Source organism: Brachyhypopomus gauderio, chromosome 5, assembly GCF_052324685.1.
Source record: "Brachyhypopomus gauderio isolate BG-103 chromosome 5, BGAUD_0.2, whole genome shotgun sequence".
Classification (NCBI taxonomy): domain Eukaryota; kingdom Metazoa; phylum Chordata; class Actinopteri; order Gymnotiformes; family Hypopomidae; genus Brachyhypopomus; species Brachyhypopomus gauderio.
In genome coordinates, this window is record NC_135215.1 from 10,283,218 (window position 1) to 10,308,533 (window position 25,316).

The 25,316-nt window shown below is 45.7% G+C and overlaps 2 protein-coding genes across 5 annotated transcripts; both read right to left on the bottom strand.

The window, feature by feature from the left end:
- Window positions 1-1,018: 1,018 nt before the first annotated feature.
- Window positions 1,019-20,044, bottom strand: atxn7l1 (ataxin 7-like 1). Of its 4 annotated transcripts, XM_077005540.1 has the most exons (11): window positions 19,572-20,044; window positions 17,510-17,614; window positions 15,806-15,887; window positions 15,353-15,527; window positions 13,385-13,932; window positions 11,445-11,527; window positions 11,078-11,319; window positions 10,714-10,900; window positions 10,359-10,480; window positions 7,346-8,008; window positions 1,019-7,028 (listed from the first exon to the last, which is right to left on the bottom strand). In XM_077005540.1, coding segments are annotated over exons 3-11 (2,037 nt in total). In that variant the 5' UTR covers window positions 15,822-15,887; window positions 17,510-17,614; window positions 19,572-20,044; the 3' UTR covers window positions 1,019-7,027. The 4 variants fall into 4 exon arrangements, with proteins under 4 accessions (XP_076861655.1, XP_076861652.1, XP_076861653.1 ...); XM_077005537.1 differs by having other exon boundaries at window positions 1,019-8,008; XM_077005538.1 differs by lacking the exon at window positions 19,572-20,044 and adding an exon at window positions 19,091-19,232 and having other exon boundaries at window positions 1,019-8,008.
- Window positions 20,045-21,177: 1,133 nt separating this feature from the next.
- On the bottom strand, window positions 21,178-25,117 carry sypl1 (synaptophysin-like 1). Its single transcript, XM_077005541.1, has 5 exons — window positions 24,685-25,117; window positions 23,302-23,420; window positions 22,981-23,185; window positions 21,988-22,179; window positions 21,178-21,873 (listed from the first exon to the last, which is right to left on the bottom strand). The coding sequence occupies exons 1-5, from the start codon at window positions 24,754-24,756 to the stop codon at window positions 21,730-21,732; spliced, it is 732 nt and encodes a 243-aa protein (XP_076861656.1). The 5' UTR covers window positions 24,757-25,117; the 3' UTR covers window positions 21,178-21,729.
- Between the last annotated feature and the right edge of the window lie 199 nt (window positions 25,118-25,316).

Here is a 25,316-nt window from a genome sequence, read left to right on the forward strand (position 1 = left end):
TTTATAATTTAGGACAAAAACAAATGCGTTTGATTCCTCCTAAACGTGAATGAGAACAGTGGGATGCATGTTTCAGTCGAGGACAGTACTTTATTAGCTAGTTAGCCAGCCATCACATATTTCAGTGCATTGCATCCATCAGCTAGCTCAAACACCGTATTGCAACCTCTCGGACACTCGGCATTTCACTTGCCTATTTCTGCATTGCAGCACGTGTGTTTTCCGTTGTTCATTACTTTGGGAAACGTCAAGGTGAATACAAACACGATCCGAAACCACGAGAAGCCATCCTAAATTAACTTTCCTTCCTGTGTGCAGGTGCTGATGTCTCGTGGATCATTTCGTTGCTATGGTACCGTAAACAGATTCGCGCGCGAAAAGTGAATTAATCAAAGCACGTGCGCACACATGTATTGCCTGTGCAACCGGTAAAGAAAAACTGGTCACGCTACCGATCCGATCACGGGTGAACCTGTAGCTTCAGGATTTCTTCTGTATGCAAGAAACGCTGGAGATGAGGAAGGACGTCTAGGTTTGTCAGGGCATAACAGTTTACTTTTGACACTCACCGACCTCTTCATTATACTTCATTTAAAAAAGCGAGAGATTGCAAGCCCATTAATCTAAGGGCTGCAATACTAATAAAGTGAAATAAATTTATATTAACTGTTTGCTTTGCTCCAAGTGTTTTAGGCAGGTGATGTATCCACTTACACTGTGTGGGCAGCCATCCTCCCAACCACACACGACCCAACTGCTGTATCAGATTAACTGCAATAATCAAAATGTCATACAAAATAATTATAATTACTGTTAGGCTAGTTTATAATTGGGCTACTCATTAAGCAGGATTGATGGCAAAAAACTGGTCTGCGTCATCCACGTTTAACAAGCCCTTCATACAGGACATGGCCATCAGAGACACAGCGGCTACACTACACCTTTACTTACATTTAGATTTGAGCTTTTAGACACTTGATGCTTTTAGATAAACAAAAGTCAAACCAAGAACACGGAAGCAGGTAAAAATGAATTTATGTAACAGTTGAAATTCAAAAACAGTCAAACCTGAAAAAACACATCTATTAATGCGCAGGCCTACAGGACAAGGAAGGAAGAAGAACAAAGGAGAGCTCGCACAAATTCAGGTATCAGTGTTTATATGAACACCTGTGTGTGTGTGTGTGTGTGATGGGGGGGGGGGGGGTGTTTTGGAGTATAAAAATATAAGGCCTTGCTAACTGTAGACTTCAGACTATCCTCACTTGAAGCTTTTAACTTTTATCAGGTTCAGTTGTGGGTTGTAGACAAAGTGAATCCCCCCTCAGAACTCCAAATGCTCAAATCAAAGCCACTGGACCTTTTTTCAACACGTTCACAAAACTCAGCAAAGCAGTCGTACACACACGTGTCACACACATCTGCATTAGTTTGACAGGTGAGGACCGAGCTTTCCAAGAACACGGAGATTATCTTAAGATCAGGCACCGTTCAGACTCTACCGTCTAACTCTCAGATGGCATCCAGGCTGAGACGTGTTTCACTCTCTGAATATCAGTACTGGTTTAGGACTGAATCGTACCAGAGTAAAGACTGAAACCAGAGCAATGTTCAGAGTTGCGGTTTAGAGCCATGTTGTGCCACACACATGACTGCGGTCTTCTTTCCAAGACACATATTACACACGTATTACATAAAGCAGAACAATTTTTGTATTGCTGTCTGAGTCATAACAATTAAGTTGAGATTAATGACATTAAAAATTCATTAGAAAACACCCCTGGCTTCAGAGCTTCAGAAACCCAAACCTCGTATTAAATAAGCAACAAATACTTCCTGACAGGGTACGAAGGCAAAAACAAAGATGCTGGGGGCAGAACAGCACTGAGCTCCCGCAGGTTCAAGCTCAGGACTCTACAGCCACTGGAGGACCCAGTAAACCAACCACTAACATTTAGTTTGACCACTGAAAGCATCAAATGATGTACATTCTTAGTGAAAGTTTTTCTCATGTCAGAAATTTCCTGGAGACCAAAATCCATTTTTAAAGGCCATTTTGTTTCTGTTGATGGGCAGTGATTCATAGATGCCTGTAAAGCACACAGACACCCCACCACCTTCTCCACCCACTGCTACACCACAGGCGCCTCAAGAGGAGGGGAATCAAGGGAGTAGGTACAACACAGAGGCTCTGCTGGGAGTACTCAGACCCACAAGTCCCTCATCACTACTGCCCTGGTCTATACCTGAACACCTCCCACATCACTACTGTCCTGGTCTACACCTGAACACCTCCCACGTCACTACTGTCCTGGTCTACACCTGAACACCTCCCACATCACTACTGTCCTGGTCTACACCTGAACACCTCCCACGTCACTACTGTCCTGGTCTATACCTGAACACCTCCCACATCACTACTGTCCTGGTCTACACCTGAACACCTCCCACATCACTACTGTCCTGGTCTACACCTGAACACCTCCCACATCACTACTCTCCTGGTCTACACCTGAACACCTTCCACAGAAACTGGGAAAACTGTGTTGGTATGTGGCACCATACATTCGCTTGCCCAAACAAATGAACAACAAAATAAGATCTCTACAGCACATTCTCATCCCATGCTCACTGGGACACAGCTGCTTCTTGAACTCATGAAATGTTGGGTGACCCTACATCTAGTAGGAGGAATAACCCTGAGGGTCATCCTTTAGGTACTTCAATGCTGAGAAAATTTTGGTCATATACATATAAACTCTTCATGCAACGGAAAAAGAAAAATAAAAGCTAATGAACCACAATTCCCAGATGCCTTCATTCTGACGGTCAGCTTCCTCAAGGATGTTGAGCATGTTCAAGGCCACAGCTGACTGGTCAGCCATTTCTATCACTCTGGGACCAGGTCTTCAGAACCTGTTTGGCCAGGTAACCTCACCCTCTTCAGCTTTTCCTTACAAATAAAAGTCATTTTACAAAATCTATAAAGTATGAATGAAAAACCAGCTGCCATGAAAATGCAGAACTGGGCACTTTTCAGTAGTTTTAGTGGACCAAGTGCAGTTTCCCCAACATCAAATCTGTTTTAGAAAATACCATGTACCAGGCAGATGTGCGACCTACATCTGGGACTCTGGGGCCAATACAGTTTCCACACCTCTGGGGCTTCACATCTTTAATTGTGTTAGATTTTCTTCATTGGTTTTTATTAGACTTACATGTCCAAACAGTCAGGGGTGGGGTGAAATAAGGCATCATACTAAAGATCAAACAGAAGGTGAACTTCATGGATTCTTTCTGGCCATGTGCTTCTGTGAAGCAGCTACACACACACACACACGTTGATGGCTGTGCGTGGTGTATACATGATCATTTGTGGTACAGTGAGTCCACAAAGTATTTGATCCCTTGCTGATTTTCTTCGTTGGCCCACTAATAAAGACATGATCATTCTATACTTTTAATGGTAGATGTATTCTTACATGGAGAGACAGAATATCAAGACAAAAATCCAGAATATAATTTTAAAGAATATATTTTAATTAATTTGTATTTCAATGAGGAAAATAAGTATTTGATCCCTCTTGCCAAACACACTCAATACTTAGTGGCAAAGCCTTTGTTTGCAAGCACAGCGGTGAGACGTTTGTTGTAGTTAACCACAAGTTTAGCACACACACCAGGGGGAATTTTGGCCCACTCTTCTTTGCAGATCCTCTCTAAATCATGAAGGTTGGTGGGCTGTCGCTTGGCAACTCTGACCTTCAGCTCCCTCCATAGATTTTCGATCGGATTGAGGTCTGGCGACTGGCTGGGCCACTCCATGACCTTAATGTGATGTTTCTTGAGCCAATCCTTTGTTGCCTTTGCTGTATGTTTAGGGTCGTTATCATGTTGGAAGACCCAACCACGGCCCATTTTCAGATCCCTGGCAGAGGGGAGGAGGTTGTCCCTCAGGATTGTGCGGTACATGGCTCCATCCATCTTCCCAGTGATGCGATGTAGTAGCCCTGTACCCTTAGCAGAGAAACACCCCCAAAACATTATGCTTCCACCTCCATGCTTGACGGTGGGCACAGTGTTCTTGGGGTCATAGGCAGCATTTTTCTTCCTCCACACATGGCGGGTGGAGTTGAGGCCAAAAAGTTCAATTTTGGTCTCGTCTGACCACAAAACCTTCTCCCAATAACTTGGTTCATCTTTCAAATGATCATTGGCATACTTGAGGCGCGCCTCCACATGTGCTCTCTTCAGCAGGGGTACCTTTCGGGCACTGCAGGATGTGAATCCATTGTTGCGCAAAGTGTTGCCAATTGTTTCATTGCAAACTGTGGTCCCAGCTGCCTTCAGGTCATTTGCTAACTCCTGCCGAGTGGTTGCAGGACGATTTCTGACCGTTCTCAGCATCATTGCCACCCCACGAGGCGAAATCTTCTTTGGAGCACCGGGCCGAGGTCTGTTGATTGTCATGTTATACTCTTTAAACTTTCTGATAATTGCACCAATAGTTGTTACTTTCACATCCAACACCTTACTAATCTTTTTGTAGCCCAGTCCAGCTTTGTGAAGGTCAACAATTCTGACTCTGAGGTCCTGTGACAGCTCTTTGGTTTTACCCATGTTGGACACTTGAAATCTGTGTGATCTGTCTGATTCTGTGGACAGGTGTTTTTCACACAAGTGATTAGTGAGAACAGGTGGCTTCAGGTCAGGTAACAAGTTGATTGGGAGTGTCTAACTGGTCTGTAAAAGCCAGAACTGCTAATGAATACTAAGGGATCAAATACTTATTTCACTCCATGAAATACAAATCAATTAATATATATTCCTTAGATTTATTTTCTGGATTTTCTTTTTAATATTCTGTCTCTCCATGTACGAATACATCTACCATTAAAAGTATAGAATGATCATGTCTTTATTAGTGGGCCAATGAAGAAAATCAGCAAGGGATCAAATACTTCTTGGACTCACTGTATGTGAGTGGTCAAAGCAACACCAGACCAGCTGCACAGGGGAGACTGTGGAAAAGTCCTGGACAGTTTAGGCATTTTAGGAATCCTGGTCGAACACATTTTTTAGGTCCAAAAAAGAGGACATATCCAGGAAAAAGAGGACGTATGGTCCCCTTAGATTACGCCTTTACACAGCACAGACCTCTGGTGAGAAAGCTGCACAAATCTTTGATTCTCATCATATGTTCAATACTCTTATAAATAGAAACATTAAATTCCTGTTGAAGGATCAAAAGTGCAAAAAAGGGTTGTTTAATTAGAGGACTTCTGTCTCCAGGAGATGAATCACAAAGAGCTTGATTAAAGATCTTTGAAAAGATCTCCAAGTGTCCACTGAAGGAGGAGGCATAATCTCAGAAGTGACATATTTTATGTCAATGATTCAGACAACAGACATCAGGACTGGTAACATGGTCCAACATTCTGCTCTGGAGGGAGATTCTAACGGTAGGAGCTTCCTTTTCTTAGTGATGCAGAATCAACATCATCAACCCTGAATAAATTCTGGTTTATAAAGCTACAATCAGTAAAAAAAATAAAAAAAAATAAAAAATGGAACCGTGCTGTTCTGCAGGGATTATGCATCAAACAGGCATATTATGATGAAGACAAAGTGACAGATATGTCAAAATCCTATTCAACCTGACCAGTGAGAGAACTCGTCATGAATCATCAGTGCACACCTCGCGTATGGGTCAGCCCAGCCACGCCCCTCAGGTACAGGTCAGCCCGGCCACGCCCCTTACATACAGGTCAGCTTGGCCACACCCCCCATATATGGGTCAGCACGGCCAACTCTGAGCCCACTGCTGGAATGGCTGCCTCCTTGAGCCTCACACTGTTGTGCTCTTTCCACTGGACCTTCTCCTGCAGAGCCTGGTGTTCTGCTGCTGGAAAGGCCACAGGTTTCTCTGCGACTAATTGACTGGGAGGGTTTGGGATCAGAGATCAGAGGTGTCAATTCCAGGTTCAGAAAGTTCACCTGGATTTTGCTCAGGCTTCCTGGATTGTGTTGATTCCACTAATTTTACCTGGATTGCACTAATTAGAAAATCTAGCAAGCTTGAGCAAAATCCTGGTGAGGACTTTTACTTTCTGAACCTGGAATTGACACCTCTGGGGATGATGAAATAAAGAAATACTGAGACCTTCACTACAAATGATGTGAACTTCTGAATATGACCAGGTAAGAAACCTTTCGATTCCATTAGAGATACTAACCATTAGCTCTGAGAGATACTAACAATAAATACAAGAAAAGAAATGCACTCATTCTCCAACAATACACTCTCTATAATAATACTTAAACTTTCATAAGGACATACAAATATAATTTCACTGAAAACCTTGAACCCTACTCATGTCAGTTAGAAAATGAATAAAGAATGATAAATTATTATACAAAATTCAACACTATGCTATGTCGCTTTACAACTCAGATACTTGGATTCCTCAGGAACAAAGTCTTGATACTGAATTCCTCAAAAACACTTGCAACAACAAAAAAAATACTCAAAAACCTGAATTCATTCTCTTTAGAAAAATACAGCTTGCCAAAATGCATCTATAAAATATTTCCTTGTTGAAAGGTTTGCTTTGTCTGTCTGCTGGTTTTCCCCTTAGCTGCCTGCGCCGGTCCGGTCCAGTCCGGTCCAGTCCGGTCGCGTGGGCTGGAACACTTCGGGGCACTTTAGTAGAGTGTGCTTGAAAGTCTGCACTCATGGCTGCTGCACACGGACCCGTTCACATGCACCTCGGCCACGGCGTTGAAACGGCAGTCGTCCCAGGAAGCTCACGGCACCCAAAGACTCTGCAGGTGCACGGGACACCGTGTGATGGGGCACCAAAGCGGAAGCCATTTTGAACAGAAGTCGCACATCCTATTCGCCAAATTCCTTCAGTAGGAGGAGCTTTATACAGAGGCGGTGCAGAAGCAGGGATTACCTGTGGAACCCTCACGGACAGACAAACAACGGAACAGACAGACAGACTGACAGAGGGGAGGCCAATCCTCTGTTCCCACAGGCAAATGACAGGACACACACACACACACACACACACACACACACACACACACAGCCCATGATGGACTTCACTACGATCCACACACACACACTGGAGAAGTGGGGAGTGTGATGGGCTGGAATCACACAGAACATCTGTATTTGTGTGTGTGTGTGTGTGTGTGTGTGTGTGTGTGTGTGTGTGTGTGTGAACAGGGCGCGGCAAGTTTTAAAGCGAGATTTTAGACTCGCTTTTTAGATTTTAGTTCATTCGGTACGAATTACTGTAGGATTGAGACTGGCTTTCACAGTAGAGCTAAATCTCACCAGGGGAGGGCGCTGTGGGAAACGTCAGCAACTGAGGACAGCAGCCCAGCACTGCTTTTCCGGAAGATTCCATCGAGCACCGTTTTGGTGACCTTGCCTGGCCTGTCTCCTGCGACGGTGGAGTTGGCCGTCCTGCGCTTGCGGGTCTCGGTGGAGCCGCAGGGCGGGGCACAGGGGGAGGAGAGGCCGCCGTGGTCGGCCGTGATTGGCTGGGGCAGGGGCTGCCCCACACTGGCGCTCCGCTCAGGGTCATGGGTGCACTGGCCGCCTGCCCGTGGCTTCCACCTGCCGCTCAGCGTTACTGGGCCTTTGCTGATGTGGGCGGAGCCTGGCTGCGGGTGGCAAGCGTTCCCATTCTTTCGGTAGGTGCCGGCTTCTGTGGTGGGAGGCGGCTTGTGCTTTTTGACCCCCACCCCTTCCCCCAGGGCTCTCGCTGGCTTTCCCGGTTTAGTCTGGTGCAGTTTGGGGGTGTGGACTGGGTCCCGCACGCAGAAAACCCCAGCTCCATTATGGGAGAAAGGGCTGGAGTAGGAAACCATGGAGACTCCGTCAAGGCTGGAGGCGTGTCCTGGGGCGGGGACTCCTGGGGATGGCGTGAGAGCAGACAGCTCCGACAGGCTGTGGGACACACTCACGACACTCTCTACCGCCAGGGGAACTTTCCTACCAAACACAGGATATGACATCATCAGGCTGTGGCAGGAAGTTTGGTGGCATATTGCAGAGCAAAAGGGCACTTACACACCCACAACCTCATATACACACTCTCACAAACACACTCAGATACACACTGTGTCCAAGGCTGAGGGCAACAACCACACCCAGTCCTGAACCCCTAGGTCCTGAACCCCTAGGTCCTGAACCCCTAGGTGATTACTGGAATTCCCTCAATGAGCTTCCACTAATTAACTCTGATAAGGCAAACCTGAAACCCATTTCAGGTGACTACCTCTTGAAGCTCGTTGAGAAGAAGAGTGTGCAAAGCAGTAATCAGAGCAAAGGGTGGCTATTTTGAAGAAACTATAATATAAAACATGTTTTCAGTTATTGCACCTTTTTTTGTTAAGTAATGTCACGTGTTCATTCATAGTTTTGATGCCTTCAGTGAATCTACAATGTAAATAGTCATGAAAATAAAGAAAATGCATTGAATGAGAAGGTGTGTCCAAACGTTTGGCCTGTACACACACACACACACACACACACACACACACACACACACACACACACACACAATACATATATACATGAGATTTTCACGCTCATTACACACACATTATACATTAGAGCAGGGGTGGCCAAACCCGTCATAGACCAAGAGCCACTTTTCTTACTGTGTTACGGCAAAGAGCCACATCATACATGGACAAGTGTAATTTGTTGAGCGGGGGGGGGTGGCGAGTGTAAATTATTAGCTGTGAAGACAGTCAAATGCGTGTTTTCCACTACGCTGGTTTTAAAAGTATTAGCGGCTCGCTATAGGCTTGTAAACAAACCGCGCACCACGAAAATGTAGCAGTGTGTCGCCCCGTTTGTGCAGGTGAGCCCGCGGACCGGCTGGGGAGCCGCATGAAACCAGGCAAAGAGCCGCATGCGGCTCGCAAGCCGCGGGTTGGCCACTCCTGCATTAGAGATTTGCACATACATTACACAGACACACACAAGAGAGATAGATAGATGGAGATAGATAGAGAGAGTGAGCGAGAGATTCAAAATTGTAGGGAAGTACATAGAGTATGTTTACAGGGACAAATGCTGTGTCCAGCTCTAGAACACGCACATCCAGGCCTGACCATCAACCTTTTGGATGTTTCAGTGAAGTTTGCTTGTTTAAGTACAGCTATCTATTTTAAACTCTGGCTCTCATTCCCATCTGTAATACAATTCTTCACATTCCAATTCCTGCATTCACAAGACTACATGAGACTACATAAGACCATTACACAAGACTACATAAGACATAAGAGCTTTTGTAGTGAGAAATAAGATGTGTCTGTAACGTGAATGTTCATATGTAGTTTCCCAGAGAAAACACATGATGTCTTTGGTCATGTTTTACCTGTTCAGAGTGGGCGCACTGATCTATAAACCGTGCTGTTAAAACAACAATCCCTTTGGTCCCGACTACTCATCCTACAAACAAAATAGTGGCTAATATTATACAGTGGCTAATATTATGATGATCACCATCATAGGGAGTTTTTCCTCGCCACCGACGCCTTTGGCTTGCTCATTAGGGTTCTGGACCCATAGTATTGTTAACCTTGTAAACCCTGTAAAGCTGCTTTGCGACAACTTGAGTTGTTAAAAGCGCTATACAAATAAACTTTGATTGATTGATTGAGAGGCCACATCTCTTAAGTATCCTCCACTAATCTCCTACAGACAAGACAAACACATCAAAGACATGATTGTTAGAAGGAGACAAATGACCGTTTGGAAATTTATTGTGTTTCTGCAGCCTGACACCAGCTGAGATGTGCCACATGTATTAACACTAAAATGACAGGGACAGAAGGATCAACCCTCACTCCTCCCGCAACGCAGTGGGAGTTTCTACTGTATAATCTGTAATCAGCTTGATGTAATCAGCTTCTGGGCACAGCAAGAGAAGGTCTGCTCTTCATGTTGTTGAAGTCCTTTAGACCTTCAGGATAAAGGATTTCTCATTTCCAGTGGCAAATCATTTCAATACTGATGAACACTTCATTAATGACATATTTGTTTGCAATGAAATTAGGAAAGTCAAAGAAAAATAACTGATGTACATTCTTGTGACTTTAAAACCCTGTGGAATGAATGTGATGATTTCAACATTTCCTTTTTCATATTTAAACTGCTTCCTCCTCTTTCAAATTAGTAGCACTCTGCTTGCACAGCTGACGAGGGACCTCTGTGTCTAACGTCCTGTTTCTCTGGAACCCTTGTGTACTTTGCTACAGTTTTGAATATCTCTACATCTCTTACTACAGCACACACACACACACACACACACACACACACACACACTCACCTCCACATCTGAGAGCTGACGTGTTTCTCCACCATGCAGTGTAGTGCAATCCTCACTCTGTCCCAGCGTCTGTCAAACACGTAGTGGTTCCGGCCCATTATACGGCTGCTGAATGCACACCACTGACCAGCAGAGGGCGGCAAAGAAGAAACGCAAGCACAAGTGTGTTAGAGGAGAGAAGAGCAAAGGTGGGGAGAGAGAGGGAGGCAGTTGGACCCCTTCAATTTTATAGAAACTGCTATAAAGGTTTCTATAAACCAGTCAAACTACATCAAACTGTATGAAGATACAAGCGTTGATCCGCCATGATCTCAGGGAGGAGGCTCTCACACGGAGGCCATGATGTCGTTCTTACACTGAGGGGCCGTGGATGGTGTAGAGAGTAATGGCACCATGGTTTCTCCATCTCATCCGCAAGCTCAGATTCTCCATCATCGCTGGATATACGGGCATCCACACCAAAGCTGCTGCAGCTGGGGGTGAGTTCTGGGACAGATGTGGGGGCAGAGCTCAGAACCTCTGCCCCGCCACTGCCACACCCTCTGTACACACAGACCAATGAGAAGTCATGAGCAGAAGGAAAGAAGAAGAGACAGGAGGGAGGAGTTGATGTGTAATATCTACAGACACTTGCTGCCTATAATATCAACACTGTAGAAGTGGGTCCTTAATAAGATACTGAACTATATTCAGAAAAGGCTGTTTCAGTTGTTCCATACCTGTGTGTGTGCGCACTGGCCAGCCGTAGTTTAAGAGGGGGAGTGGTCTTGCCATTCTGACAGCTTGACAGTAGGCTGGATGAGGTGTTGAGTGACTGGGATGACCGAGTCGATTGGCTGTTCACTGCTTCTTTCTTTTGCCCCGTCTCCTTCTCCTTAGCCCGCCCCTTGTGTTCCGCCAAGAGAATATCAAACTCCTTCCTCCTCCCTGGGACGGCGCGGCGATGGGTCAGAGAGTGGGTCTGCACACAGGACATCATCCTCAGCTAGGAAAGAATCTACTGGCTCCTATATATAACTGAAGAGCAAGAATCCAGAACATATACAACACACAACCTTGTTCCTGGTAATGCGACATGAAACACACCTTACAGGTGAGGGACCTGGTACAGGGGCGTTTGGTCTCCGGGTCCAGGACTCCACAGTGTTTATTTGGATCATAGATTCTTCCTGAAGACACATTTAGTAACTGTTAATCCATTTTTAAAAAACCAACTTTATCTACAAAAATGGCTTGATCAGTTCCTGAAGTGTTTCAACAATGACTTTTCAAATCTTCACCAGGTACTATAATGTATTTTTGAAAATTGTCAGATAATCCTTTTTTCAAACACTGACTTCATCTGATAAATAAATTGTATGGAATAATAGTTTGTCGAGTCTTAACGGTACAAAAAAGTTACAAATTATGATTTTCTGAAAAATCCCAGTGAAGTTATGGGCTTATATCCACTCAATCCCTGTGAAGTTAGGGGATTATATCCACTCAATCCCAGTGAAGTTAGGGGATTATATCCACTCAATCCCAGTGAAGTTAGGGGATTATATCCACTCAATCCCAGTGAAGTTAGGGGATTATATCCACTCAAACCCAGTGAAGTTGGGGGATTATATCCACTCAAACCCAGTGAAGTTGGGGGATTATATCCACTCAATCCCAGTGAAGCTATGGGATTATATCCACTCAATGCCTGTGAAGTTAGGGGATTATATCCACTCAATCCCTGTGAAATTATGGAATTATATCCACTCAATACCTGTGAAGTTAGGGGATTACATCCACTTCATCCATACAGAAACTACTTCACCAGACAGAAACTACAGCTTATTTCTCACACACACACACACACACACACACACACACACACACACGCACACACACGCACACACGCACACACACACACACACACACACACACACACACACACACACACACACCTCACACCTCACACCTCACAGACTTAATGAGCTATTGGTTTTCCAGTGAGGTACCACAACGTGTGTCTCCCTTGGGTTAGGGTTAGTCACTACTCTATGTCTCACCACTCCATGTTAGTTGGCAGCATCAACATGGCGTTTCAGTAAGAACGCTGCAGCCTCTTCTACACAAGGCTCAGCAGGGCCAGGCAATAGGCCCGCCCCCTCAGTGAACATCTCATTTTATTGGTCAGGTTCCCTGTCATTTTGCTAATAGACCTACATTACAGAACCTTTCTCAATTCCCCCAGCAGCGTCGTGTAGTCACGTCCACAGCAGTGAGCCTCTGCACACACACTGATGAGCAGTCTGGATTAGTTCAACTCCTAACTGGGAATGTTATTTATTTATTTGTTTAACTTTATTCATAAAGTGTTTCAAAATGTTATTTTCTATCCAGTTAATACACACACACAAAAATAAAAATTCTGCGTTTACAGTTGGGAGTGTCACGACTTGCAGAACTGCAACTACAGATCTGTTTCAAAATAACTCACGATTTTGATCAATTGCAGAGGCACTGCAAGAACCACCAGTGCGGTTGCAAGGTCAAGTAAAATCTGCCTAGCAACAGGTAGCGGATAGGTTCTTAGTTATGTCATTATCCTGTTGATCACTTTTTTGGTTTATTATTATCTTCTCTTTTCTTAAATGTTTATTTTTGTGAACTCATAATAAAAAATGACATGTTTACATAGCATCTTTGAACCATCTGGAGTCCAGTTACTTTTGTATTTGTTGTACAATTCTCCTTATATAATATTACTTTTGTATTTATTTTATAGTTCTCCTTATGTAATATTATGTTTTGTTTTTGCTGTTGTAAATGTGGCACAACTGTTCTATATGTGCACGGTGTTTGTTCTGAGTGGTTATTAAGCCTAAGACGTTTGAAGAGTTAACAGTAAAATAACAGGGTCAGAGTTACCAAAAATACCAAGAAAATAATGCAGTACAACCCCGCCAGTACGACCCCGCCCCCTCACTTGACCCCACCCGTATGACCCCACCCACTCACCTGACCCCGCCCGTATGACCCCGCCCCCTCACCTGACACTCTTCTGTGCTTGCTGACTTTAGCTTCATTTGGATGCTTCCTGTCTGGAGAGGAGGGAGGAGGACAAGGTCTCCTGTCCAATAAGGATGGAGAAGCAGAGGCTGCGGGTCTCCTGTCCAATAAGGATGGAGAAGCAGAGGCTGCGGGTCTTCTGTCCAATAAGGATGGAGAAGCAGAGGCTGCGGGTCTTCTGTCCAATAAAGATGCTGAAGGAGAGGAAGCAAGTCTTCTATCCTGTGAGGAGGGAGAGGGGGCGGGCCATTTGTCCAGTGGAGAGCGTGAGGGGCTGGGCCGTCTATCATTCAACACTGGGGGAGTGACCGAGTGGGGGGTTATGGGACCACGGCCGTTCAGGAGCTGTTCTTGATTCTTGTGGGATGCTGGTGGCACAACGGTGGACTTAAGAGAGGACGAGGAGGAAGACACTAAGGAGGAAGAAGAGGAGCCAAGCGTGGAAGAGGAAGAGGTGACTTTGACATGCGCCCCCTCTGACTGGCTGAAACAAGGCATCTTCTCCAGACTCACCACTGGTAAGGACACACTGTAGAGATAAATGCAGAAGAGAGAGAGAGGGAGAGACAGTCAGATAGACAGAAAGAGAGAGAAAAAATGATTAAGTGGGTGAGTGTGACAGACAGGGATAAAGCCAGTAATTTCTACTGCAGTCAAACTAAATCTCTCAAAGAGGCTCAGTAAGGTTAGTAATTAATTATTAATGACCTTGAGCTCATCATTATCCACCTTATTTTAACTCTCTTAGCAGGAGGTCACAGAACAGATGACCCAGCCCAGGCAGGGGCAGGAGTATGGGTAGGATTGGGGGTAGGATTAGGGTTGGGGTTATGGGTAGGATTAAGTTTGGGGTAGGTGTAGGTGTAGGGTAGAGGTAGGTGTAGGATTGGGGTAGGTATAGGGTTATGGGTATTTATAGGGTTGGAGTAGGTGTAGGTGTAGGGTTGGGGTGGGGTAGGTGTAGCATTGGGGAAGGTGTAGGGTTGGGGTAGGTGTAGATGTAGGGCAGAGTCCTGCACGGGTCCGTTTTTTGAGACCTGCACCTATCCATATCCGCAGAGTACAGCACCCACCCACCCGCGAACCCGTGGCTATTTCAAAATTAAATCCGTACCCGCCCGGACCCGTTAATATTCTACCCGTTACCCACCCGTGCCCGTGACAAATTACACAAATCGAAAGTATTCCTATAGAGCACTTTATTTTTCAATGCGCCTCTGAAAAAACGTCAGTACAACACAAAATAAAATCTAAGGTTGCTGTGCAGGAACAGTATTCCTATGTAAAAGTAGCAACTGGTAAAACGCAAGAAAATTTATGTAGCCAACCTGTGCCATAACACAATGCAAAATGAGAGGGAACAAATCCCAGTATAACAACTAAATAAAATCGCATAGGTTCACAAATCTATCCTAGGTTACTGTGCAGGAACAGTATATCGTCCACAGTCCCAGGTTTGAGCGTAGGTGTAGTGTTGGGGTAGGTGTAGGTGTAGTGTTGGGGTAGGGGTAGGTGTAGTGTTGGGGTAGGTGTAGTGTTGGGGTAGGTGTAGGTGTAGTGTTGGGGTAGGGGTAGGTGTAGTGTTGGGGTAGGTGTAGTGTTGGGGTAGGTGTAGTGTTGGGGTAGGTGTAGGTGTAGTGTTGGGGTAGGTGTAGTGTTGGGGTAGGTGTAGTGTTGGGGTAGGGGTAGGTGTAGTGTTGGGGTAGGTGTAGTGTTGGGGTAGGTGTAGTGTTGGGGTAGGTGTAGGTGTAGTGTTGGGGTAGGTGTAGTGTTGGGGTAGGTGTAGTGTTGGGGTAGGTGTAGTGTTGGGGTAGGTGTAGGTATAGTGTTGGGGTAGGGGTAGGTGTAGTGTTGGGGTAGGTGTAGTGTTGGGGTAGGTGTAGTGTTGGGATAGGGGTAGGTGTAGTGTTGGGGTAGGTGTAGGGGTTTGGGGCAGCCAGTTCACCCACCAGGCTCTCGGTCGGCCTCCTTTGGGCGGGTACACAGCAAGAGGCGCTTTGCTGAAGCGTGAGTGTGGGTAGTCACGAGGCACGCGGAACGCCACATGGTCGGCCTCACTGCGACACACCGCCATCTTAGACTTCAGAGGGGCTCGGGCAGAGCTGGGCGGACTGCGTCTCCTCTCTGTGTGTGTTTGTACGCATACGGCCACTCAAATGTAACTCTACCAATCTCTACTAATTCCATCACTTCTCTTTTGGAAGTTGAACTTAAAAGTTTTCATTTTTGAAACAATGTTAATACATTTACAATAAAACTTTCAAATTCGTTAACACAAAATTCTCAGAGAACATTCAGCTGATCAAATCAGTATGCAAATATAAATAATTTCAGAAAGACACAGAATGTGTTAAAGTGTGTGTGTCTGTGTGTGTCTGTGTGTGTGTGTGTGTTGTACTTACGGTTTTTGTTATGCATGACTTAGAGGGCGCTGGGATGTGGAGACTGTCCTCTACACTCTGTGCACCACTATTGTTCTGCGACCTGCAAGTACACAACACCACCATCACCACCAAATACACAACACCACCACCAACACTACCACATACCCATCACCAACATACAAATCACCATCACCACCAAATACACAACACCACCACCATCACAACCACATACCCATCACCAACATACAAATCACCATCACCACCAAATACACAACACCACCACCATCACTACCACATACCCATCACCAACATACAAATCACCATCACCACCAAATACACAACACCACCACCATCACTACCACATGCCCATCACCAACATACAAATCACCATCACCACCAAATACACAACACCACCACCATCACTACCACATACCCATCACCAACATACAAATCACCATCACCACCAAATACACAACAGCAGGATACAAAGCACCATCACCCGGGGGATCTGTAGCGAGTACGTGGGGGGGATTCTGCAGTCACTCTTTCCTCTGCCGTTGTTTAAACAGCAGTTGCAGCCAGTACAGGGAGCAAAGTCCACGTGCTCCACCGGGGCGGCGCTGTTTTCCAAACAGACCCGAGAGAGCCACTTATCACTGGCCCTGTATTTAGCCCCCAAAGTGTGTACTGTGACCCCACTTTGATCCAAAAAATAAGGGTGCTATTAACATTCAACTTCACCTTCATCCAATTTCATGCAAAGGGTGACTTCAGAAAGCAGTAAGGTTGGGGTTAAGGGTAGTGCTGACATTCCTGAAAGTCTGAGCCCCGTGAGGAGTGTGGTAGCCCCGTGCACTGACCCAGGGCACTCAGTTTAATGGCAAGATTGGGATGGAGACACACACACACACACACACACACACACACACACACACACACACACACACACACACACACACACACACACACACACACACACACACACACACACACACACCCTGAACTGCCCCTCTGCAGAAAACAGGCTCTAGTTACAGTACATGAATGCAGCAACAGAAACGAAAGTGGGCAGAGCTGAACTGCTTTCTCCACCCACACAACCCAACACCCTCCTTGCCCCGCCCATTCCACTCCCTAACCCAACCCACAGCCTCCTTGCCCCGCCCCTTCCAGACCCCACCTCCCCCACACCACTCATGCCCACCCCACCTTTACCGAAGCCTTAATAATATTATCCTCAAAGAGTCAATATGACTGCAGGTTTTCAGGAGCCTCTCCTAATACCACAGATCAGCTGAGATCACCTGATCAAACAGGTGCAACCAGGTACGCTACTACCTGACTAATGTGAGAGCCTACAGGTGCTGGTGGGTAGGCCTGCCCAGCCCTGCTGCAGGAGGACTTTCAGGTCCAGGTGTCGATCTTCACAGCTACGGACGCTGTTAGCATACAGCCAGTCAGACGTCTGCTGGGCAGCACTGGTAAAGGAGCTGAGGGTAAGGACCGTGCTTTGCTAGGCACACACAGCACACTGGCCAGAGCAGACAAACTGCTAGTGTTCACATGTGACCCCCTCAGAGAGCCCGAGCCGTTCCGCATCAGGATAAAACAGGTCAAATCTGTTTACACTACCAGTTCTACAGACTCCGCACAGATGGAGCACCCTCTACCGATCCCAGGCTCCTCCCCTTTAACATAGTGCATTAGGCTCCACCCCCTTACCGTAAAGCGCCAGGTGACCCTGAGGCTGGATGACTTGCTTGCACGCATTACATGACTGAAGGAAGACGCGGTGAGGAGCTGGGACCTGGCCACACGCCTGCACATCTGCAGCAGAGACAAGCACAAGTTAGGAAACACCATCACGCTTTCAGCAGTCAGGACTTCTCTGAGCAGTGGCTGGACTCCATGCTCCGAGGAGCTTGTGTGATATGGTTCTGCAAGCTCAGAGCTCATTATATGACGTCAACATTGTTATCACTACCACAATCACACCAGGAGATAACAGGTAAATGTGTTCATGCTTAAAATAACCACAATTTAATAAGCACAGCTGTGTATATCAGCAGATGTAAATAACGTAATATAAATTGTCCTGGGTTTAGGTGTGATGATACAGTAAAATCATGACAGGTCTACTTGACTGCTTCTCCAACAGGCCGCCAAGGTTTTTAGGTGATGTTCAAAACCGTGCAAAACCGCACAAGCAAGAGAAGCTAACTCACACACACACACACACACCGTGTATGCTGCCGGCCAGACTACAACCACCACAGATCCCCGTCACACAAATCAACCAATCAAATCTCTGCGGGAAACTAATCCGTCGTCGATTGTCTCACTTGATTTACGCCTAAGTAGAAACAGAGAGGACTGTACTTATGAAAGCACGACAGTAATTTCCTCCGCTGCTGCCAAGGCACATAACCGCAGAGTGGCGCTTCCCGCGTGGCCCGGTGCCCGGACGCAGCTCCTAAAACACTCTTTATTCTCACGTGAATGAGCGTGTGGACGCACACGGCCCGTCTCTCCCCATCTGATGCTGGACAGTGAATGACAACAAACCGAGGCTGCCATCCGACACCACACAGGGGCTGTGAATAGACATGTCCTCACCAACACCCCGAACACAGCCCGTTCATATCGGCGCCGCACACCAACAGCACATCGACATTTTAGACATTAAATAATTACATTAGTCACGCATCGATATCTCAGTGCCTATTGTTTTCCGGTAAAGTTCACTGCAACTTCTGAGGTTTTGAATCACGATACAACTTATTTCACGACAGGAGCACATACTGGCAACTTAGTCAAGTTCACTTATTACTAAAGTTTTATGTCGTGCGAGAGCGTTGACACACGACCTCTTACAACACTTCAGTCACAGAAACCAGCGCCAACAGCACACACAGGCTTCGCTTTTACTTAACTCGAATAATATTTAGGCCTCTATTTTAAGTTAATAAAAACTAGTAGGTGACAGTTTGATTTGGGAACGTGTGCACGCAGATGTGCACGACTAATCGACTACTTGAATAATGACCACAAGACTAACGGATTACACGACTAATCGACTACATGACTAACGACCACAAGACTAACGGATTACACAACTAATCGACTATTTAGTCATGTAGTCGGTTAGTAATTCAATCCATTAATCTTACGTTACTTAAGCACAAGACTAACGGTTTACATGACTAATCGAATACGAGACTAACGGATTACATGACTATACGAGTACATGACTAACGACACGCACCGACACGAGCAGAAACGCCCACTCCGGGGAAGACTCGCCTTCTCCACGGAGTTCCGCGCTGTTTCCCGTGATATTCAACCACACGCCGGACGGAAGCACCGTGGACGCGAACTTCAGAGCTTCGCCGAGTGGTGCCGTGACATTTCGTGACTAAACGGCGTGTTCACGCGGGCAGCAGGACAGCGTGAACACGCGCGCCTGTAACTAGTGGCGGCGCGAACACGCGCGCCTGTAACTAGTGGCGGCGCGCCCGCCTCGCGCGGAGGAAGCGCTGAACTTGTCCGCTCACCGCGCGGCGACGTGGAAAGTGCGCAGGGCCACTGGGACGCGTCACGCTGCCCGATCTGCAGAACTGGCCGTTTTATTTTGAAATTCCTCCACGCTGACGGCACGTTATTTATTTCTGCTCAGAGATGCATGGAGAACACTCGGTTAGCGCAATCTCAGTTAAAAAACACTGTCGACAACAAGTGCAAACGTACATAAAACCTCACAAACACAGTGGCAACGCACACTTACTGTTCACGGACTGTAATTTCGCTGCGTTGGTAAAGACAGACCACGATTCATGCACGAACGTATCCAGGATTAGTAGTTGGCGATCCAGGGTCGCCATTGCTGTTCCTTCTTGTTGCTTGCTTTTCCTTTGCCTTCTCAGACAGCAAAACGAGTGTCGAAACAAATGACGTAATGTTCGGCAAATGTCGGCTCTCCTCGGTGTATGTCGAAATGAGCCTGGCGGATAGTGGCCTGTAGTTGTTTGTCATGCCACGATACGGTTATGCCATAACATCCAAGTCGATTCCTTCTATTTAGTTTCCATTTTAAAGGAGGAAAACATGATCATACAATCAAGCTTGTTAGCGTTTTCCCCCGTTTGTATATTACTATTATTATTAGTAGTAGTAGTAGTAGTAATAGTAGTTGTTGTAGTAGTAGTAGTAGTAGTGGTAGTATTAGTATTGTTATTCTCTTTGACCCGTAGACCCTGCCCGTCTTTATGGCGTTCTTGTTATTCAATATGGAAACACCTTCACGACCGCTATATGGCAGTATAGCTCAATTGATCTCCGCTTGTTCTACAGGCTGTGGTTTGTACGCCCTTTAACTGGCCTACTGCCAACACTTATTACGCATAGCTTAAATAAACACATACATACATTAGCAAACATATACTGCCCGAACGTGCTAGAATGGAAACCTAAAATGTATTTATGAATCAAATCCTCAGAAACAACTGAAAGATCAATCAGAGGAAGTTGATATTTTAAATGGGGCTGGGATTGTCCCAGAGTCAAACGCTCACATGTTTTTAGGGCACTTTTGTTCTTGTTAGGGTTTTTTCTCTACATAATGTTTCTTTTGTTCTCCAGACAAATGCCAGTCAGTGAAGTCACAGGTCTCACAGTCAAACAGAAGCCCCTTCATAGCCCCCGTGGGTCCACGTTTATCTGGACAGGAAATAACCAACCATCTCAGTGTCCCACCAAAACAACAATTATAAACACCACCCCAGCTGCAAAGAAAAAAACAGAATTGTGTTTCAATTCAGATTTGTTGTAACATAAAATTTTGCAGTGTAAAAATAAATGTTTGATAGGATGATGGTGTGTACAGAAATGACAAAAGTAAGAATTGTTGAAGTTGGTACTAACAAAAAACCTTCCGGAAACTCACAGGAAGATATTACATGACCCAAAAATGGCACACTGTAACCATAACAACATGTCTGATTTGCCGGTCTTGCACTGTGTTTCGCTTAAAGCCTGTTATCGATTTACTGACCTCTGCAGTACTGATATCACAGAACACAGACCACAGACCTATCTAAATAAGCTGCTGTTCAATCTCAGCTGTTCATTCATTTGTCTCAGACACACCAGATGTATTTCTAGGAATCGTGGCATTCATGTTTACAAAAGCCTAAACATTATATACTTCAGTAATACATCATTTTTTTTACCATGTCTCAGTTCACTGATGTGCTGGTAATCTGTTGACAGGCACATTACAGTCTTAGCGTGCAGTGATGTAAATGTGATGTATCTGTCCATACTGTGAAACCCTAGTGAACAGAGAACCTCGCTCTGCTTGGGGTTTAACAACATAAAAAGATCAAATTAAATCAGGAAAAAACATTTAATAAAAAAGAAAAATAACAATATCAAGAGAATACTCATTTTAAAAGGTGCAAGTAAGCTGTAGAGTACATAAAGATGAAGCCCGAAAGCTTCATTAAAGGTTACAAACATGCAAACAGGTATACAAATACACACAGGTCTACACATCCACACAGGTGTACAAATACACAAAGGTCTACAAATATACACAGGTCTACACATCCACACAGGTCTACAAATACAGGCAGCTCAAACAATACATAGAAACAGCCACAAACACATAATTTCACCTTTGGAAAACAATAAAACTGCAGGAAGACATTTTACAAATTGTTCACAAATGAGCATAACTGTGGCAAACAGGAGCTGATTAAAATCAATGTCCAGGTTATGCATGCAGCGATGCAGACAGGTGGAGGGGTGGATGGTGGACAGCTGGAGGGGTAGACAGCAGACATGTGGTCATGAACAGAAACTGAACGGGACATGCAGAGAACACCAGACTCCTCCAGGAAGTTGTGGATCTGTGTGGTATTATCATTGCCTATGAGATGCATCTACATGTGGGTGGGGCTTTGGGCAGGACCCCGCCCTCGTCCCGCCCCTTGCTGAGAGCTGAGCTTCCGTGAGTGCCAACGTGTTTCCTTGTAAACGAACCAAGCATTGCAGGCCCACACAATAAGGTTCAGGAAGCCAAACACCTGCACAACAGGAGAAGCACCACCCGTTGATGTCCAGAACGACACATTATATCTTCGTAATGCATATATTTTAAGTATAGCATGGCCTTTTGGATACGTAACAGAAAATCTTACCACTGATATATCAAGAGTGCGCATGCTGCTGGACTCTGTGAGCCTGCAGGTGGCGCTGCTGCTCCTACATGGCTGCAGGGTGGCACTGATTCCCTCTGTGCCCGTTGCAAACTTAATCATTTGCAGACCCCGTGCCCACGCCGACGAGCACACAAGCCACAGAAAGGCGAACGATGCTGTCACTACAAAATCCTTGACACACCCACACGCAAACACACACACACACACACACACACACACACACACACACAAAGAAGAAGAACAGGGCATCCCATAAAGCAGTGTGTGTGATATATTTACTTCATATACACTTCATTACAAACATGTCATTCCCATGTCTGGCATTCCCATCCTGTTCCTGCTTCCTAAATGATCAGTAGTGGCTGTAGGGCAGTTAGCGGCTGTAGGGCAGTTAGCGGCTGGAGGGCACGTACTGTCTGCACATGGTCAGCACTTAGCCCTGTTTAGTAGGCTGTCAGCTTCTGACCGCTGCTCCACTGCTGGCTGGATGTGATGTGGGTGGCGTCCCACTCGGAGCACTGATACAGCAGTGGGTGCAGCAGTGTGGGTGGAGATTTGACATGTGTCAGCACCACTGCTGGGCTCAGTGTGGGACTCCACCCAAGCATATTCAGGCCACAGCAGTCCTGTGGTCAGAATCCCACTGCTGATGAAGGGTTTAACAAGAGGTGTCCAGCTCTGGTCCTGGAGGACAGGAGTCCAGCACGGTGTGGACTCAAACACAGCTGATCCAGCACATCACCGGGTTTGGTTAGTGAGGCAGAGGACAGAAATCAGCACACTGTGTTGGATTCCTGATGTGCTGAACTCCTGATGTGCTGAACTCCTGATTTCTATAAACCTGCTTTAGAACGTATCTTTGTCTTGACTCTTAATAGTGTCAGTAATAATCTAGACACCGTCGTGATGACACCATGGATGACAAGGAGGCATGCGGGACCAGAAACTCCCACTGCATTATGTCATACTCACAAACATGGGGCCGAAGTCAGAGTCCTGGTACACGTGCATGTAGCCGAGGTAGACGATCAGCGCAGCTGTGCAGTAGAGGAACGCCAGCACGCCCACCGCCACAAAAAACTCTACCGAGGAGGAGAAGTCACCCACCAGGCGCGTGGTGGACACCGTGTGATTGCACAGACTGATGTTACCTTCAACCAGCACCACCTGGTTTAACCTGCGAACAGGCAACATAGAAACAACATCCGCTCGATGTCATCCGTGCCCACGGTGCTGCGGCAGAATCAGGTAAGGGTTGTGCACAAACTCTGTACAAGTAAAAGTAACACTCACCTGAATGGGTACCTAAACGCCGCAGAAAGAGTTTGATTGACGCCGCTGTCACAAGACAAAGAGAAGACATTCCTGCCTGCATATCCACCACAGCTCGCAAAGGCCAACACAGCAGTGAGCTGATTTAAAAACATTTAACATGACCAAAGTTATGAATGCAGCAACAGTTCCAATATACAAAAAAAATGTGACGTCAGGTGAGCAGAGTACTCCCACAATGCCGTGCGCTGCTCCACAGACAGGTTTAGTTCAAATTGAATGTTGTTTGAGGTAATTTGTGTGTGTGCTTAATTAACTTTTATCGTGTGCTGTTTTAGTTATTTTACAGCGATAGGAACGTTTAACTGTCTTCGTGATGTTCTCTTAGTTAATTACACTTTGTTACCGTCTTCGTAGTATTATTTTCGGTTAGGGTCTTTACAATAATAATAGTAATACTGAATATTATTGAGCCCGCTGTTATTGTTCATGTCGGCAGTTTTTTCTTGGTAATTTGTGCGCAAGAAACACAGTCTTATTTCTACGATTGCGTTGTTTTCAATGCATTCTTTAACTTTCAGGTTTTCCTGAGTCAGTGCGTGATCAGACTTCGCATTCTGCATCTGCTGAGGTTTTAGGCGCGGGGCGCGCGCACTCCAGACCCGTGGCGCGGGGCGCGCGGACTCCAGACCCGTAGCGCGAGGCATAACTGCAGCAGATGTCTTGGTTCTCCGCTTGGTGCATCCGGTGTGCTGACTCATTAGTTCGGGGGGTCAGTGTTTCGTGGCAAAAAAAGATACATGGGGGACTTTTCAGAGAACCTTTGTTTAGATGTTCAAAAACAAAGTGGCGCGGGTAATTTAATTTCGTCTGCACACACTGACGACCGTTTTTGAAGTCGGTAGATCCAGTCCTACGAACCCAGTCTGTACTGGTCCGTATATGAGGCCTACGGACCCAGTCTGTACTGATCCGTATATCAGGACTGTGAGGAAAACCCTGCTGCCTGAGTAAATGGAATGTGCATAACAGCAAAACGGAGAAAGTCTTTGCGATTTATCCCGCTAAACAAAACGACAAAAAACTAACCGACTAACTAAATAAGAACTACACATCTACGTAGTAACTTATGAAAATGCTTTAAATATGCAGAATTACCATAACACATCTGTTCCCAATGTAACTCATAAAAACCGTTAGACGGCGTTAGGTACATTTAAACTGTATAATTACCATATCGCAAAAAGTTATTTAAAATGAATGATGAAAACGGGATAACGTAAACACTGTGAAATTACGGAGTTAAAAGGCAGTTCGGGTTTTAGTTCCCAAGGCCTTATCCACGAACTAGTTTCACTCTTTCAGCTGGGAGCCCACACCGCTGACCAGAGCCAGCATACTCACCCACTCCACGACCTTAATAAAGCCCAGGGGCTCTTTGATGGGGCTGAAGTTCAACCGAAATCCCATCTGCATCTTTCCAACAGTCTGGAGGCGAGAAGTGGACCGTGAAACTTTTCTCTCAAGTTTGGACAGTGCCGTGGTTTTCTCTCTGGGTAAAGATGCTGCTCCTCCCACGTCCAGTAACCCTACCCAGCTGTGCAGGAGTGTTTCGCAGACCTGATCTTCACTTTTTTAAAGCTTTCACAATGTTCAAATGTTTTACCAAATAAATGCAACCACCATTTAGCTGTTGTTCTCTTCGACACAAACAGCTGCAAATCTCAACCAAGCACATCAAGCATTCGTAGACTTAATATTCCGTGTTGCGGAGGGCGGTCCAAAACAGGGACGTCTTTCAAGTTTCCTGCGGCTTTGCTGCTGGTCTGTTTAATGTAGGTCATTTGAATTGGTCATAAGAAAATGGACTCAGGGCGGTAAAGATAATCGTTTTAGCCGCGTGATTTAGGACCAGCTAAAGGGACATTCTCAACATTCCGTTCTCATCATGATACAGCCGTCAGTACTGAAAAATGTACGTAGACTATATTCAAATAGTTTTCAAAATGTAAACTATGCTATTTACAATTACAAAT